This window comes from Capra hircus, chromosome 21 (assembly GCF_001704415.2).
Source record: "Capra hircus breed San Clemente chromosome 21, ASM170441v1, whole genome shotgun sequence".
In the NCBI taxonomy this organism is placed as follows: domain Eukaryota; kingdom Metazoa; phylum Chordata; class Mammalia; order Artiodactyla; family Bovidae; genus Capra; species Capra hircus.
The window spans coordinates 31,129,633-31,142,829 of record NC_030828.1 but is presented as its reverse complement, the minus strand read 5'-3'; the positions used below and the strand labels follow the sequence as shown (position 1 = coordinate 31,142,829).

At 41.7% G+C, this 13,197-nt stretch overlaps 1 protein-coding gene across 1 annotated transcript in view; it reads left to right on the top strand.

Annotated features, from left to right (window-relative positions):
- The window catches only part of ETFA (electron transfer flavoprotein alpha subunit), a 77,735-nt gene continuing 66,222 nt past the window's right edge, over nt 1,685–13,197 (top strand). The window contains exon 1 of the mRNA XM_005695108.3: nt 1,685–1,844. Within this exon, the coding sequence (XP_005695165.3) occupies nt 1,806–1,844 (39 nt within the window). The 5' untranslated portion in view covers nt 1,685–1,805. The remainder of the gene's footprint in view (nt 1,845–13,197) is intronic.

Below are 13,197 nucleotides of genomic sequence, written 5' to 3'. Positions count from 1 at the left end.
AAAAACTTCTGAACGTATCACTCCCCTGCTTAAAGTTTAGACTCTTTAGCAAGCCACTCACTGATTTGCTAATTCATCCAACAAATAGTGATTGAATACCTCCTATAAGACAGGCTCTGTACAATGTGTGAAGACACATTAATAAAAACAAGTAGGACAGACTCTGCCTTTACAAGTCTTACAGACAGATGGGTGAGACAGACAGGTAACCAGGCTGTTACAACCCTTGTGACAACTGCCTCCATACACAGGGGAAGTAGTATAGGTGAAAATAGGGGCACATGGAAGAGACATTTAATTCAGAGTTACTCGTGGTGTTGGCGGGGGGAGAGGAAAGTCCAAGTTGAAATATCAAGAATGAATAGGTATTAATATTAAACAGTTGAAGGAATAAATAGGAGAAGAAGGAGGAAGAGAGTAGGGAGGTGAAGGGAATAGGGTATCGGAGGATGTAAAGGAAGTTCTGTATGGCCATGCAAGATGGAAAGGGGGTAAAAGAAGGGATCAGTTCACACAAGGCTTATTCCTCACATTAAGGGGGTTGCATTTTATTCTAAAAGCAATGGGGAGCCACTGAAGTGTATTCAGCAGGGGAATCCAACACCTGTTCATCCTTTTGAAAGAGCCCTTTGGTTGCTGTGTGAGATGGATTGAAGGGCGGAAAAGCCTGGAAACAGGGAGAACAGTAAAGAAGCAACTCAAGCAGTGTAAACACAGACCGGGGTAGAAGAGAGTCCTGGGTGGATTTGGGAGCTGTTTGGGGAGTGGAATCGCTAGAATTTAGTGACTGATACGATAGAAAACAAAGGAAGGAACAAGTCAAGTGTGACCCTCAGGTTCTGGCGTGAGCCGTTGCGGGGAGATGGAAAGCTTTGCTTGAGAAACAGAATACAGGCAGAGAAGGAAGTCTGGATGGGAATGCCCAGTCAGTTGTGAATGTGTGGATTTGAGGTGTTGAGAAAACATGCTGAGGAGCTGCCCAGTAGCCAAGTGGATAAATGGATCCAAAGGTCAGGAGAGATTTAGCAGTCATGGGCACTGAAGCCAAGGTGTGGTTGGGCCTGAGTAGGGAGAGAAGAGGGCTTGGGTGGGGCCGCATGTTACACCCCAATCCAAGACATTTCCCAATCTGCCTCCTTCTATAAGGCAGCACACAGTAGCCTGCCCCTTCTCCTGGGATCTTCCTGTCCTGCTCCTTCCTCGTTTGGGCTCCTTGTTTGTTCTCCTTCTAGAACCCAGCTCAAACATCACCAATTCCAGGAATCATTCCTTCCGTAATAGTAATGATACGTTTTCCTTCAGAGTCTGGTGAAGTCAACCATTCACGCATCCTTTTATTATATTGCCCTGACCTGAAAAATGTGTTTAGCATACTGCAGGTCTTCGCACTAATATCTGTAAACAGGCAGACGAATAACTGGAGCTTGAGCGGAGGACTTAGTCGAGAGGACTGGGGAGCCAGGACAGTGACGTCATCAGTCCAGTGTAACTGGACACTGCACGCTGGGACTGGCAGGCAGTCTGAGCCACTGTCGCCCGCTTTTCCCCCGCTTTGCCCCTGCCTTTCCTTATTTTACGCACCTCCACTTTTGTCCTACTCCCAAGTCCAGCCCCTAACTTTCCGCCCTCCCCATTGGTTGCACGACCGCCCAATCGGCTGGCAGAAACCTTACGCTCGCGCTCTCTCCGCTCGCCTGGGGGGCGCCTGCTCTCGTTCCCGCGTCTCGCGAGCGTTACAGTGACTCGCGGAGGGTTTGCAGTTCGGTCTACTCTCGGCTGCCGTGAGGCGAACCAGTGCAGGGGCTATGTTCCGAGCCGCGGCTCCTGGGCAGCTCCGGCGGGCGGTGAGTCCGGGCGGGGAGGGCCGAGCCCGGTGACGGCCCGGCCTTAATCTGCTGTTCCTGTGAAGGTCTGGGCGAAGGTCACCGCCATTCCCAGACCTAGCTGGCCCTCGCGCTGGCAGGCCCAGGTTGAACTGGGGCTTGGGTTCAAAGTTTTGAGGCCTGCCCTTGCCTCCTTCCTGGTCGCCAGCTGGGGGTCGAGGTCAGAGCTCAGAGTACCGAACCTACGACCCGCTGCCCCTCCGCTTCCTCTTCGCAGCCCTTTTCCAGTCCTCCAGCTTTCCTCTTTGCACTGCTGGGCCGCCAGGTTTTCCACCTTGGGCGGAGAGTGAGCATCTGCGTCCCCGGCGAATCTTTACCCAAGGGAGGAAAATGTCGCCGCTGGGATGCCTTCTTGTAAAAAATAAAAAACTTGAGTTCAGTTTCGAAGGTGTCGTTTCTGAAAGAATTAAACATTTTCCCTGGGCGCATTATGGCTGCTCGAATCCACTCACTGTCAAGTACCGGGGGCGAGGGGCGATGTGGTTTTGGAAACTTGGTCTTCTCCCTGGTGAATGGGACAGTGGTGAGTTTAGGTGATTGTATTGACAACTTTGGCCAATTTGCCTTTTTTTTTTTTTTAAATCCAGCAGATTGTTGGTTAAGTAGCTGGGGAACTATTGGTAGCGCTAAGTTTTTGATGCTTTTATGAGTTACAACTCATGAGTTTACCACATTTTCTATTATGAGAAAGACTGATAGAAAGTATGTTTTTGTCTAACGCTCTGGGACACTAGTATTTGGAGATTGACCAGTTACAAGTCAAGTAACAATTTATATTGTAGATTCTGAAGGTTTTCTAATTTACAGTTAGGTTAAGTGACAAGATTGCTAAACTTGGGTCAGGAACTTTCCGGGCGTTTTGTACTCTTTCTACACTTTTTCTTGTGCACTCATATTTTCTTATATCCTGCTGGGACCTTCTCCATAGTTAGCAATCTTTCTAGATATCTGTAGGTCCTTTTCTTGTGTATTCTTTGTTTCATTAAAAAAAAAAAAACACACACACCGCCAACCCTCTGTTACCCCTCCCCCTCATACACGCAGAGTTCAAACCCATATCCTTCAGGTCAGCCTTCAGTCTTTCTCCCAGACATTTTCCTCAGCGGATCCAGACATAAACAAGTTAAAGTCATCGATTTGGAAAAAGTTCCAGGTATCAGAGTGACTCTCTTAATGTATACAGTAATGAGAAGGTAGTTTTGTGGACAGGTTAGAGGTCTGGCCTGAGAGAAATAGTTGTGGAGGGGGCATTTGGGAGTCAGTTATTTTATAGTTATTGACTCAGTTATTTGACTTCCCTGGTAGTTCACATGGTAAGGAGTCTGCCTGCAATGCAGGAGACCTGGGTTCTATCCCTGGATCAGTAAGATCCCGTGGAGAAGGAAATGGCAACCCACTCCAGTATTCTTGCCTGGAGGATCCCATGGACGGAGCGGGCGGGCTATAGTCCACAGGGTCACAAAGAGTCGGACACAACTGAGCAACTTCACTTCAACAGAAAAAATAATGGAACGACTAACTTAAGTAATCACTATAAACACAGTTTGCCAATATACATGGACAGTATTTCCAAATCTTTACTGTGGTTTGCCAAAGACTTTGACCTTTATGACTTATTTTCAGAATTTGAAGTCATGCTAAGTAAAGTAACTCCTCGAAAGTCATTGGAAACATCCGAGAGATTTGAATTTCAAGGGATATAGGAAAATAGCGGGAACACTTCTAGAATGAATACATAAATACACATACATATTTAGCTTTAAACATTGAGAAATTTCAGAAAAGTTTCAAGAACAGCACAAAGAAATCTCAACACCCTTTGCTGAATTTCACCAGCTGTTAACAGTTTGGCACATCGGCTTTATTTCTCTTCATATATACAGCCTGTTATTTTTCTGAACCATTTGAGATTATATTGCAAACATGCCCTTTACTCCTAAAACTTTTAGTGTATTTTCTATGAACAAGGAATATGCACCTTTCATAACCACAGTTCAGTTCAGTTCAGTTGCTCAGCGGTGTCCAACTGTTTGCAACCCCATGGACTGCAGCACACCAGGCCTCCCTGTCAACTCCTGGAGTTTACTCAAACTCATGTTGGTGATGCCATTCAACCATCTCATCCTCTGTCGTCCGCTTCAATCTTTCCCAGCATCAGGGTCTTTTCCATTGAGTCAGTTCTTTGCATCAGGTGGCCAAATTGCAGTTTCAGCTTCAACATCAGTTCTTCCAATGAATATTCAGGACTGATCTCCTTTAGGATGGATTGGTTAGATCTCCTTGCTGTTCAAAGGATTCTCAAAAGAGTCTTCTCCAAAACCACAGTTCAAAAGCATCAATTCTTTGGCACAGTATAATTGGCAAAATCAGCAAGTTTAACAATGATACAATACTATGCATTATCTGATCTACAGATATTATTCATGTATTATCAGTTGTCTTGTTAATCATTTGTAGCAGTATTTTTTGTATTGTTTTTTAAATTGAAGTATAATTGATTTACAGTGTTAATTTCTGCTATATAGCAAAGTGATTCAGTTATATATGCATTCTTTTTAATATTCTTTTCCATTATGGTTTATCGTAGGATATTAACTGTAGTTCCCTGATGCTCAGCAGTGGGACCTCGGGGTTTACTCATTTCTGTATGTACCAGTTTGCTTCTGTAGCGTATCTCTTACTCTGGTCTAGGATAGTCCAGAATCAGGCCTTGCATTTAGTTCTCATGTCTCTTCAGTCTTTGTTAGAAAGCTCCTCAGCCTTTCTTTGGCTTTGATGACAATGGCATTTTTGAAGGCTCCAGGCCTTTTATTTTGTTGACTGTCCCCCATTTACGTTTGATGTTTCCCCTGATTAGTTTCAGGTTATGTATTTTTGGCAGGAGTTTTGCAGAAGTGATATTGTGTTCTCAGTGGATCGTACTGGGAGGCTCATAATGTTGGTTTATTCCATTGTTGGTGGTGTTAATTACTTGGCTAAAGGGTTATTCAGCAGGTTTCTCTGCTTTCAAATTACTACTCCTCCCTTTGTGATTTTTAACTAATTTATGGGGATATACATTGAGACTATAACTCTTCTCTTTCTCATCCGCCTTTTACTCACTAGTCTTATCTGGTGATGCTTCTTGCCTGAGAAATGATTACTGTGATGTAAAATGGTGATTTTTTTCTAATTCCATCGTTCCTTCTACATTTGTTAGCCTTGTATTATTATTTATGAACTCATGGAACTGTGCTTCATTCAGTAAGTTATAATCCATTCAGTTCAGTTCAGTCGTTCAGTCGTGTCCGACTCTTTGCGACCCCATGAATCGCAGCACACCAGGCCTCCCTGTCCATCACCATCTGGAGTTCACTCAAACTCAACGTCTGTCGAGTCGGTGATGCGATCCAGCCATCTCATCCTCTGTCGTCCCCTTCTCCTCCTGGCCTCAATCTTTCCCAGCATCAGGGTCTTTTCCAATGAGTCAACTCTATGCATGAGGTGGCCAAAGTACTGGAATTTCAGCTTTAGCATCATTCCTTCCAAAGAACACCCAGGACTCATCTCCTTTAGAATGGACTGGTTGGATCTCCTTGCAGTCCAAGGGACTCTCAAGAGTCTTTTCCAACACCACAGTTCAAAAGCATCAATTCTTCGGTGCTCAGCCTTCTTCACAGTCCATCTCTCGCATCCATACATGACCACTGGAAAAACCATAGCCTTGCCTAGACGGACCTTTGTTGGCAAAGTAATGTCTCTCCTTTTGAATATGCTATCTAGGTTGGTCATAACTTTCCGCCCAAAGAGTAAGCGTCTTTTAATTTCATGGCTGCAATCACCATCTGCAGTGATTTTGGAGCCCAGAAAAATAAAGTCTGACACTATTTCCACTGTTTCCCCATCTATTTCCCATAATCCGTTACCACTGTTAAATGTTTTGGTGGTCAAGTTGTGCCAGATTTCTGAAGTGCAAGTCCCTTCAGTCTGACCTGTTTACTGTCACCTATGATACTCTAAAGTCAAAATGCCTTATCTGACTCTGTACTCTAGAAATTAAAAAAAATTGTTCTGTAGTTAACTGAATAAATTTAGAAAGATACATTTCTACAAAGTCTTATTTTTAATAATAGATTAATCTACTAAAAGATTTAAAATATTAAGCTGTTAACATGACAAGGTGAATATAGCTAACACTACTAAACTATATATTTAAAATTGGCTGAGATGGTAAATTTTATATTTGTTTTTCATTGCAGTCAGTGAAAAAAGAAAAGAGATACGTTAAGCTGTTTGAATGTAAGTTAAATGACTCACATTTGGTATCTAAGTTATGTTTCCATTTTGGCTTATCTGTGGCCTTGAGCAAAGTCCTTCATCTTTGGAGGGGCCTCCTCAGTGTTACCTGTTAATGAAAGTGTTCTCCAGCCAAAACAAAGAGCTGAGGAGCACACTAAGAGGAAAATAGGTAGTTAATATTCTTGCAGGAATATTAATCTGAATTATTAGTATTATTTTATTCATTTGCATTTAAGATTGATTTGTTGACTAGTAAGATACCAAAGGGACTGCCCTGGTGGCTCATTTGGTAAAGAATCTGCTCACAGTGCAGATCCGGGTTCCGTCCCTGGGTTGGAAAAATTCCGCTGGAGAAGGGAATGGCTACCTGCTCCAGTATTCTTGTCTGGGAAACTCCATGGACAGAGGAGCCTGGTGGGCTACAGTCCATAGGGGTCGCAAAGAGTTGGACATGACTGAACGGCTTATACTTTCAATATACCAAAGAGATATTTTACACAGAGAGTACAGCAACACTTTGAAGGTTATTTGAATCTGCCTATTACTATATTCATTCCCAGACAGGGAGGCATCTCTGTTATGATTCAGAAGCTATAAAACTGGTATGAAGGAACATGACAATTTTCAGAGTCCATGGTTTATCACTGATGAATGAGCTTGAACTCTGTAATTCACATGCAGATTTTAATTTCTTTTGAAGGAAGCGAGAAAGCCAACTTTGATGTGGTACTGAAAGATTTATTGCATGAGGTGAATTAAATAAAATTATGCTGCTGCCAATGTGTCTACTTTAAGCGTCTTGTCTGTTTTTAAAGAGAAGTAAATTGACTGTTTTTAATAATATAGTCAATGTCATATGACATTTCTAGTCATGATTAAAAGCTACTGTATTTTATTACTAAAGAGGTTAAAGTAATTTAAAGTTCAGAAATGTAATATACATGTTTAAATTACAAAAGTTACGTTAAAATAGGGATGAGTAATTAATTATATATTATTTGTCTTTTTCAGTAGAAGTTGAAAGATTTTATAGTTTGTACCTGCTTTTTAATTTTTGAGTTAAACAAAAAGACCTCTGCCCATTTACCATAACCCCATTTAGTTTTCAAAGGTGGTGGGGGAGGTAGATTATGTTTATTCTTACTACTTCATGTTTCGAGTAGGTTTGTAAGGGTAAAATAGGGAGTTAGGGTCCCAACTTTTTTTCTTCCAACTCCTGTTATAGTTCACTACAAGAACATACAGTTAAAGGGGCTTCCCAGGCTCAACAGTGAAAAATCTGGCCGCAGTGCGGGAGATGTGAGTTTGATCCCTGGGTCGGGAAAATTCCCTGGAGAAGGAAATGGCAACCCACTCCAGCATTCTTGCTGGGATAATCCTGTGGACAGAGGAGCCTGGCAGGTTAGAGTCCATGGGGTTGCAAAAAAGTTGTACATGACTTTTTATCAGCAACAGCAATCCTTGGTTGCTCCTGATGAACAGTAAAACAAGCAGGATCAAAATTGTTAAGGCTGAATAAGAGGACAGAAATGTGTTGATTGAACTTTAGCTATCCAAGGTTGATGGTGACTTTGAAGAGATTGGATTCAGTGTTGAGTGGAAGTGAAAGCCAGTTTGCTGTGAGTAAAGGTTTAGAAGGAGTGAGGTGAGGCAGCAGAGTTTGTGTGTAAGGACTTTGTTTTCAAGAAGTCTAGCCTTGAAAGGGTGGGGAGATGATAACCTCTTTAAGCCCTATCCTTGAAAAGAATACTGTCTCATAAAAGGCCAGTCAGCTTAATAAGGGTATGCAGCTAGTATGTAAAAGAAAACTTCACTTTACTACTTGGAACTAAGTCTAGTCAGTAAGTTCAGATAAGTTCCCTAAAAATATGATGGAGTGGGAAGACTTCCCTGGTGGTTCAGTGGCTAATAGCCCGCCTGCCAATGCAAGGGACACTGGTTTGGTCCCTGGTCTGGGAGGATCCCATATGCCTTAGGGCAGCTGAGCCTGTGCACTCTAGAGCCTGTGCTCCGGGAGAGAAGCCACTGCAATGAGAAGCCTGCACACTGCAACAAAGTTTCCCCTGCTATTGGAGAAAGCGGCCTTAGCAGCGAAGACCCAGCGCAGCCAAAAATTAGTGGAAAAAAAAAAGTATGATAGGGTATCTCTAGTGATTTAGCACCTTTGCGTACTGTTCTTGGTAGACACACATATTAAAGTACTTAGATAATTGAGTTATCAATGACAGAAAAATGGTTGCTTTTTAGTTTTTGATCATTTTGGGGGAAACCTCTCTTAGTTACTAAACATTCACAGAATGCCCACTATGTATCAAACTCAAAGATGGATACTGAGTTTACAATGGAGAGTGAGACAGACCGGCCACTGCTCCTGCTGCTAAGTCGCTTCGGTCGTGTCCGACTCTGTGTGACCCCATAGACGGCAGCCCACCAGGCTCCCCCGTCCTTGAGATTCTCCAGGCAAGAACACTGGAGTGGGTTGCCATTTCCTTCTCCAGTGCATGAAAGTGAAAAGTGAAAGTAAAGTTGTTCAGTCGTGTCCAACTCATCGAGACCCCATGGACTGCAGCCCACTAGGCTCCTCCATCCATGGGATTTTCTAGGCAAGAGTACTGGAGTGGGTCACCATTGCCTTCTCCTGAGATAGACCTAGAGCCTGCCCAGTGCCTTGCAAACAGACTGGGGAAAACAGACATTTACACATTATCTTAAGAGTGATCGTGAAAGGTGTATAGGGTCTTTCGGGAATATGTATTGGGGGAGAGAATTAACCTAGTTAGGGAGCTGGAGAAACCTGTGAAAGTACTTTGTGAACTAAGGTGAACTACAACTGTTAGTGGGTAATGAAGTAATAGTAAGAGTAAGGATTTTCTTTAGGTAACAAGGTCACTTCATTTTTTTAGTTTTGTCTGCCTTAACTCACCTGTTTACCTTTGTTTTAATTTATTATGTACTGTATGTGCTCTTTTTTAAAAAAATTTTTTTAAAGTATTTTAAAGTCTTTATTGAATTTGTTACAATACTGCTTCTGGTTTACATTATGTGTTTTGGCCTCAAGGCATGTGGGATCTTAGTCCTCTGACCAGGGATCCAGTCTGCACCCGCTGAATCTTAACCACTGAACCACCAGGGAGCTCTCTTATATGATACATATCTTGCCTTTTAAACATGGTATTGTTTCCAGGATTGAGTTTGAAACAGAGATAAAAGTGCATTAGTCACGTTAGTTTGATTATTTTTTTAAAAAGCCCCAAATAAAAGTGCATCTAAAGTCTGCAGCCCCCTTGCTTCAATTCTGGGGAAGTTTGATGGGCCATCCTAGTTCCGGGGTTCCCTTGTGAGATGAGCTGAGAGCTTTTTAGTGGCTGTATTGCAGTATTGCAGTTCAGCTTCTTCCACTGCCCAGTTATATTTCCTTGATGCCTCATGGGGAGCCAAGAGTGCTTCCCAGTAAACTTCTTTCACACACACACACACACACACACACACACACACAGGTTGATGACCAAAAATGGATGGTGGTACCAGTCTGCATTAATTAATTTAAGTAGCAGTGTTTTGAAGAGATTGAGATTCTTTGCTGAGCAGCTACCTTATTGCGTATTTCAACAGTTATCTTTAAATGTTGAAGATTTGGCTTCTTTTTTTTCCTCATTAAAAAAGAGGGCCCTAAAGTCTACAGATGCAGTGGATCACAAGGTAATACAACAACTTGCATTTAAAAACCTTTCAGTAATGGGACCTGTACTTTTTGAATCTTTTTGTGATATGCTACACCACTTGGGTTTAAAATAGGATTTTAGCGTTGTAGGATTTTTAGAGCTGGAAAAGAGGCCCTTGAAGTCATCTTTTTGACCAGTTCTATTATTTTTAGCAGGAGAATATTTGCTAGGTGAAATATTACAGGAATGACCCATATATAAAACAGCTAAAAATGGTAGTGCTAAAAATGGTAGGTATTGCAAACCTCAGATCTGAGTCCAGCTACCTGGACTTTAACCTGGTTCTTTTCTTAGGTCTGTAGCCATTAAGTTCCAGTTCCTCCATATGTAAACTCAAGGTAGTAATAGTACCACATCATAAAGGGTTTTTGAGTTTTAAATACAATTTAATCTTAGTAGAGGGCTTTGATCCCTGAGTTGCGAAGATCCCCTGGAGAAGGGAACAGCTACCCACTCTGGTATTCTTGCCTGGAGAATTCTTTGGACAGAGAAGCCTGGCTGGCTGTAGCCCATGGGGTTGCCAAGAGTCAGACACACTGAGCAACTTTCGCTTTCCTTTCTTTTTCAGAGGGCTCAATAATATTAGTTTGGTTAATTTGGTTAAAGCAAAGCGAGGGACCATTCTGGCAGCCCTGCCTGCCTGGTGCTCACTTTATTCTGTGTGTTGGTTCCAGCGGTGCCTTCCTGGATGGAGTATAGTTTGAAAACCTTCGGTTTAGTTTGTCTCCCTCAATTTGAAGATGAGGAAACTGGGCTCTGGTTTAAGGAATAACATTTTAAAGACCACAGACCAATTTCTTCTGCTGCAGGCTACACACAGCTATTATTGCTGAATTAAGCTACATAACCATGTTTAGGTTCTATGGCTTCTCTTGAGGTGGTATGTGAGAATAGAAGGTAGAATATTGAATTAGAAAAAACCTTAGTGAATTAAAGAACCCTTAATATTAAACTATAAAGGAGTCAGTTGGTAAAATAATGTGAAGTGTCTTAGGATATATGTAGTGTTTAGTCAAGACTGGTCAGATAGATGGACTGAGTAGTTTCTTATATATTCTTTTGTTGTTTATTCTATACAGTTTTTTTGAATAGCCTTTTAAGAAGAATATGCAGTGTTCCCTTGGAAGTTCTGAAAAGCTTGACAATTCCATAGGAAACTACCCAATTTATCTTATTATAGAACTATAATTTATAGCAAATATGGGCCTTCTGCCACCAAATCCTGGATTTATTCTTTAAATGGTGACGAAAAGCTCATAAATTTTATGGTAAATGATATGTGAAACATAATCAAAAATATGGTGTCTGATATATATTGGTAATAAATAGTTTGTAACTGGCAATTCTTGTTAAATGTGATTTGAAGCATAAATTATGCCATTGGATCCTAATTACACAGTTCTTTACTGTGTGCTCTTCTGATTAAAATAGAAGTACCGTGTAATTCTACAGGTGTATATCGGAAAACACATTATTCTAGACAACGGGGATACAAAAATGAACTGGCATGTTGTTTGCCTTCTAAGAACTTTCATGCCATCGCAGGAATTGTGAACTGTTACAACTTTTCTGGAAAACATTTTGCATCGATCAGTGTTAAAAGCCTTGAAAGTGTGTCTATGTCTTGATCTAACATTCCTGGATTTGTCATAAGAAGTGAATCTTAAGATGTGCATAAAGATTTCTAACCTTAACCATAAAAATTCTCACCTTCTGTGAGGTTTTTTTTAAATTATAAAAACGTAAAAGCTATACAAACAGAGACTTGATTCAGCAAAAGAGTCTCCTTTTCTCCCCCTTCGAATCCCAGGAACGGGGGAGCCTGGTGGCCTTCCGTCTCTGGGGTCGCACAGAGTCGAACATGACTGAAGCGACTTAGCAGCAGCAGCAGCAGCAGCTTGCTTCCTTTGAGGAAAAAGATAAATGTCATTCACTAATAAACAATGTAGCAATTATGTCCTCTGGCAAATTCTTCCCTATTCTCTTCCCATCCTCATCCTGTGGCATTTCTATCCCTGAATGCTTGCCCTGGAATCTATGGCCCTCAGCTCTGGGATTGGTTCATCAAGGATCGAGGAGGCTTAGAGGGCTGAGGAGAAGGAATGGGTTGCGGTTGTAGAGGTAGGAAGCTTAGGGGGAAAGGGGCCCCTATCTTGCTGAAGGTTGCACAGAATCTGGCTTAGTCATCTGAAAGCAGAGCAGCTGAAGTAACCTGGCCAAGTTCCAATCTGAACTTTTAGTCTTACTGGACTAAAAGGATATCTCATCTGTTGAGGAAGATTGCAGAGAGCTATGAGAAGGGTCATCTCTGCATTGTTTATAATCATAAAAAATGTCTCATAACCTAAATGATTATGGAAACTAGTTGAACTGGTATGCCTAAGTATTAATAAAAAGATAAAAGTGAAGGTGTTAGTTGCTCAGTAGTGCCCAACTCTTTATGATCCCATGGTCCATGGAATTCTCCAGGCAAGAATACTAGAGTGGGTTGCCCTTCCCTTCTCAAGGGGATCTTCCTGACCCAGGAATTGAACCCAGGTCTCCTGCATTGCAGGCATATTCTTTACCATCTGAGCTACCAGGATATGTACAAAATAGTAAACAAAAAGTACGTATTCTGTTGATTTAGTTGCGTGACCAGCATTGTAGTCCTGTGCCTGGCTTCCCTTCATTTATAACCTCCTTATAAAATTTAAGCTCTGGGTATATTTTATATTAGGCTTTCTTCATTCCCACTCCCGATCAGAAGATTATTGCTGAATTCAAACCGCTGAACCATGACACGTGATCATCAGTGCCTCTTTTTCTCACTGCCATTTTCCACAAGGACAGTTCTCAGATTTTCTCCTTTCCTCAGGCCTGTGGCGTGCTCCCTCATCCTTTCACATGTCAGAACACCTAAGCTTCCTTCCATTCTTCCCCTTGATCGTCTGTGATCTGCGGCTGCCAGCATTTTGACTTGGAAACTATCATTAACTGGAAACTATTCTGTCTTGTAATTGTGTGTGAACAAGTCTTATTTCCCTTGAAAACTCTGAGTGCAGGGACCATTCTTGTTCATCTTTGTGTTTCTGGTGTTCGAATTATTTCACATGACCGTGAACTACATGTTGGTTTCTCGATAGCCCGCAGTACCTCTGGGAGGATTTTAACTGGTTCCAGGATACAGCCCCAAAGCTTTTTTGAATTTAAAAGCATATTTAAACAATTGAAACTTTAGCAAAATTGCTGTAGTGTTGTATTGTAAAGACAGGTTTACATTATCAGTTATTTTGGTATTAAATTCATTTTACCTGAAGCGGTAGGACTTTAGT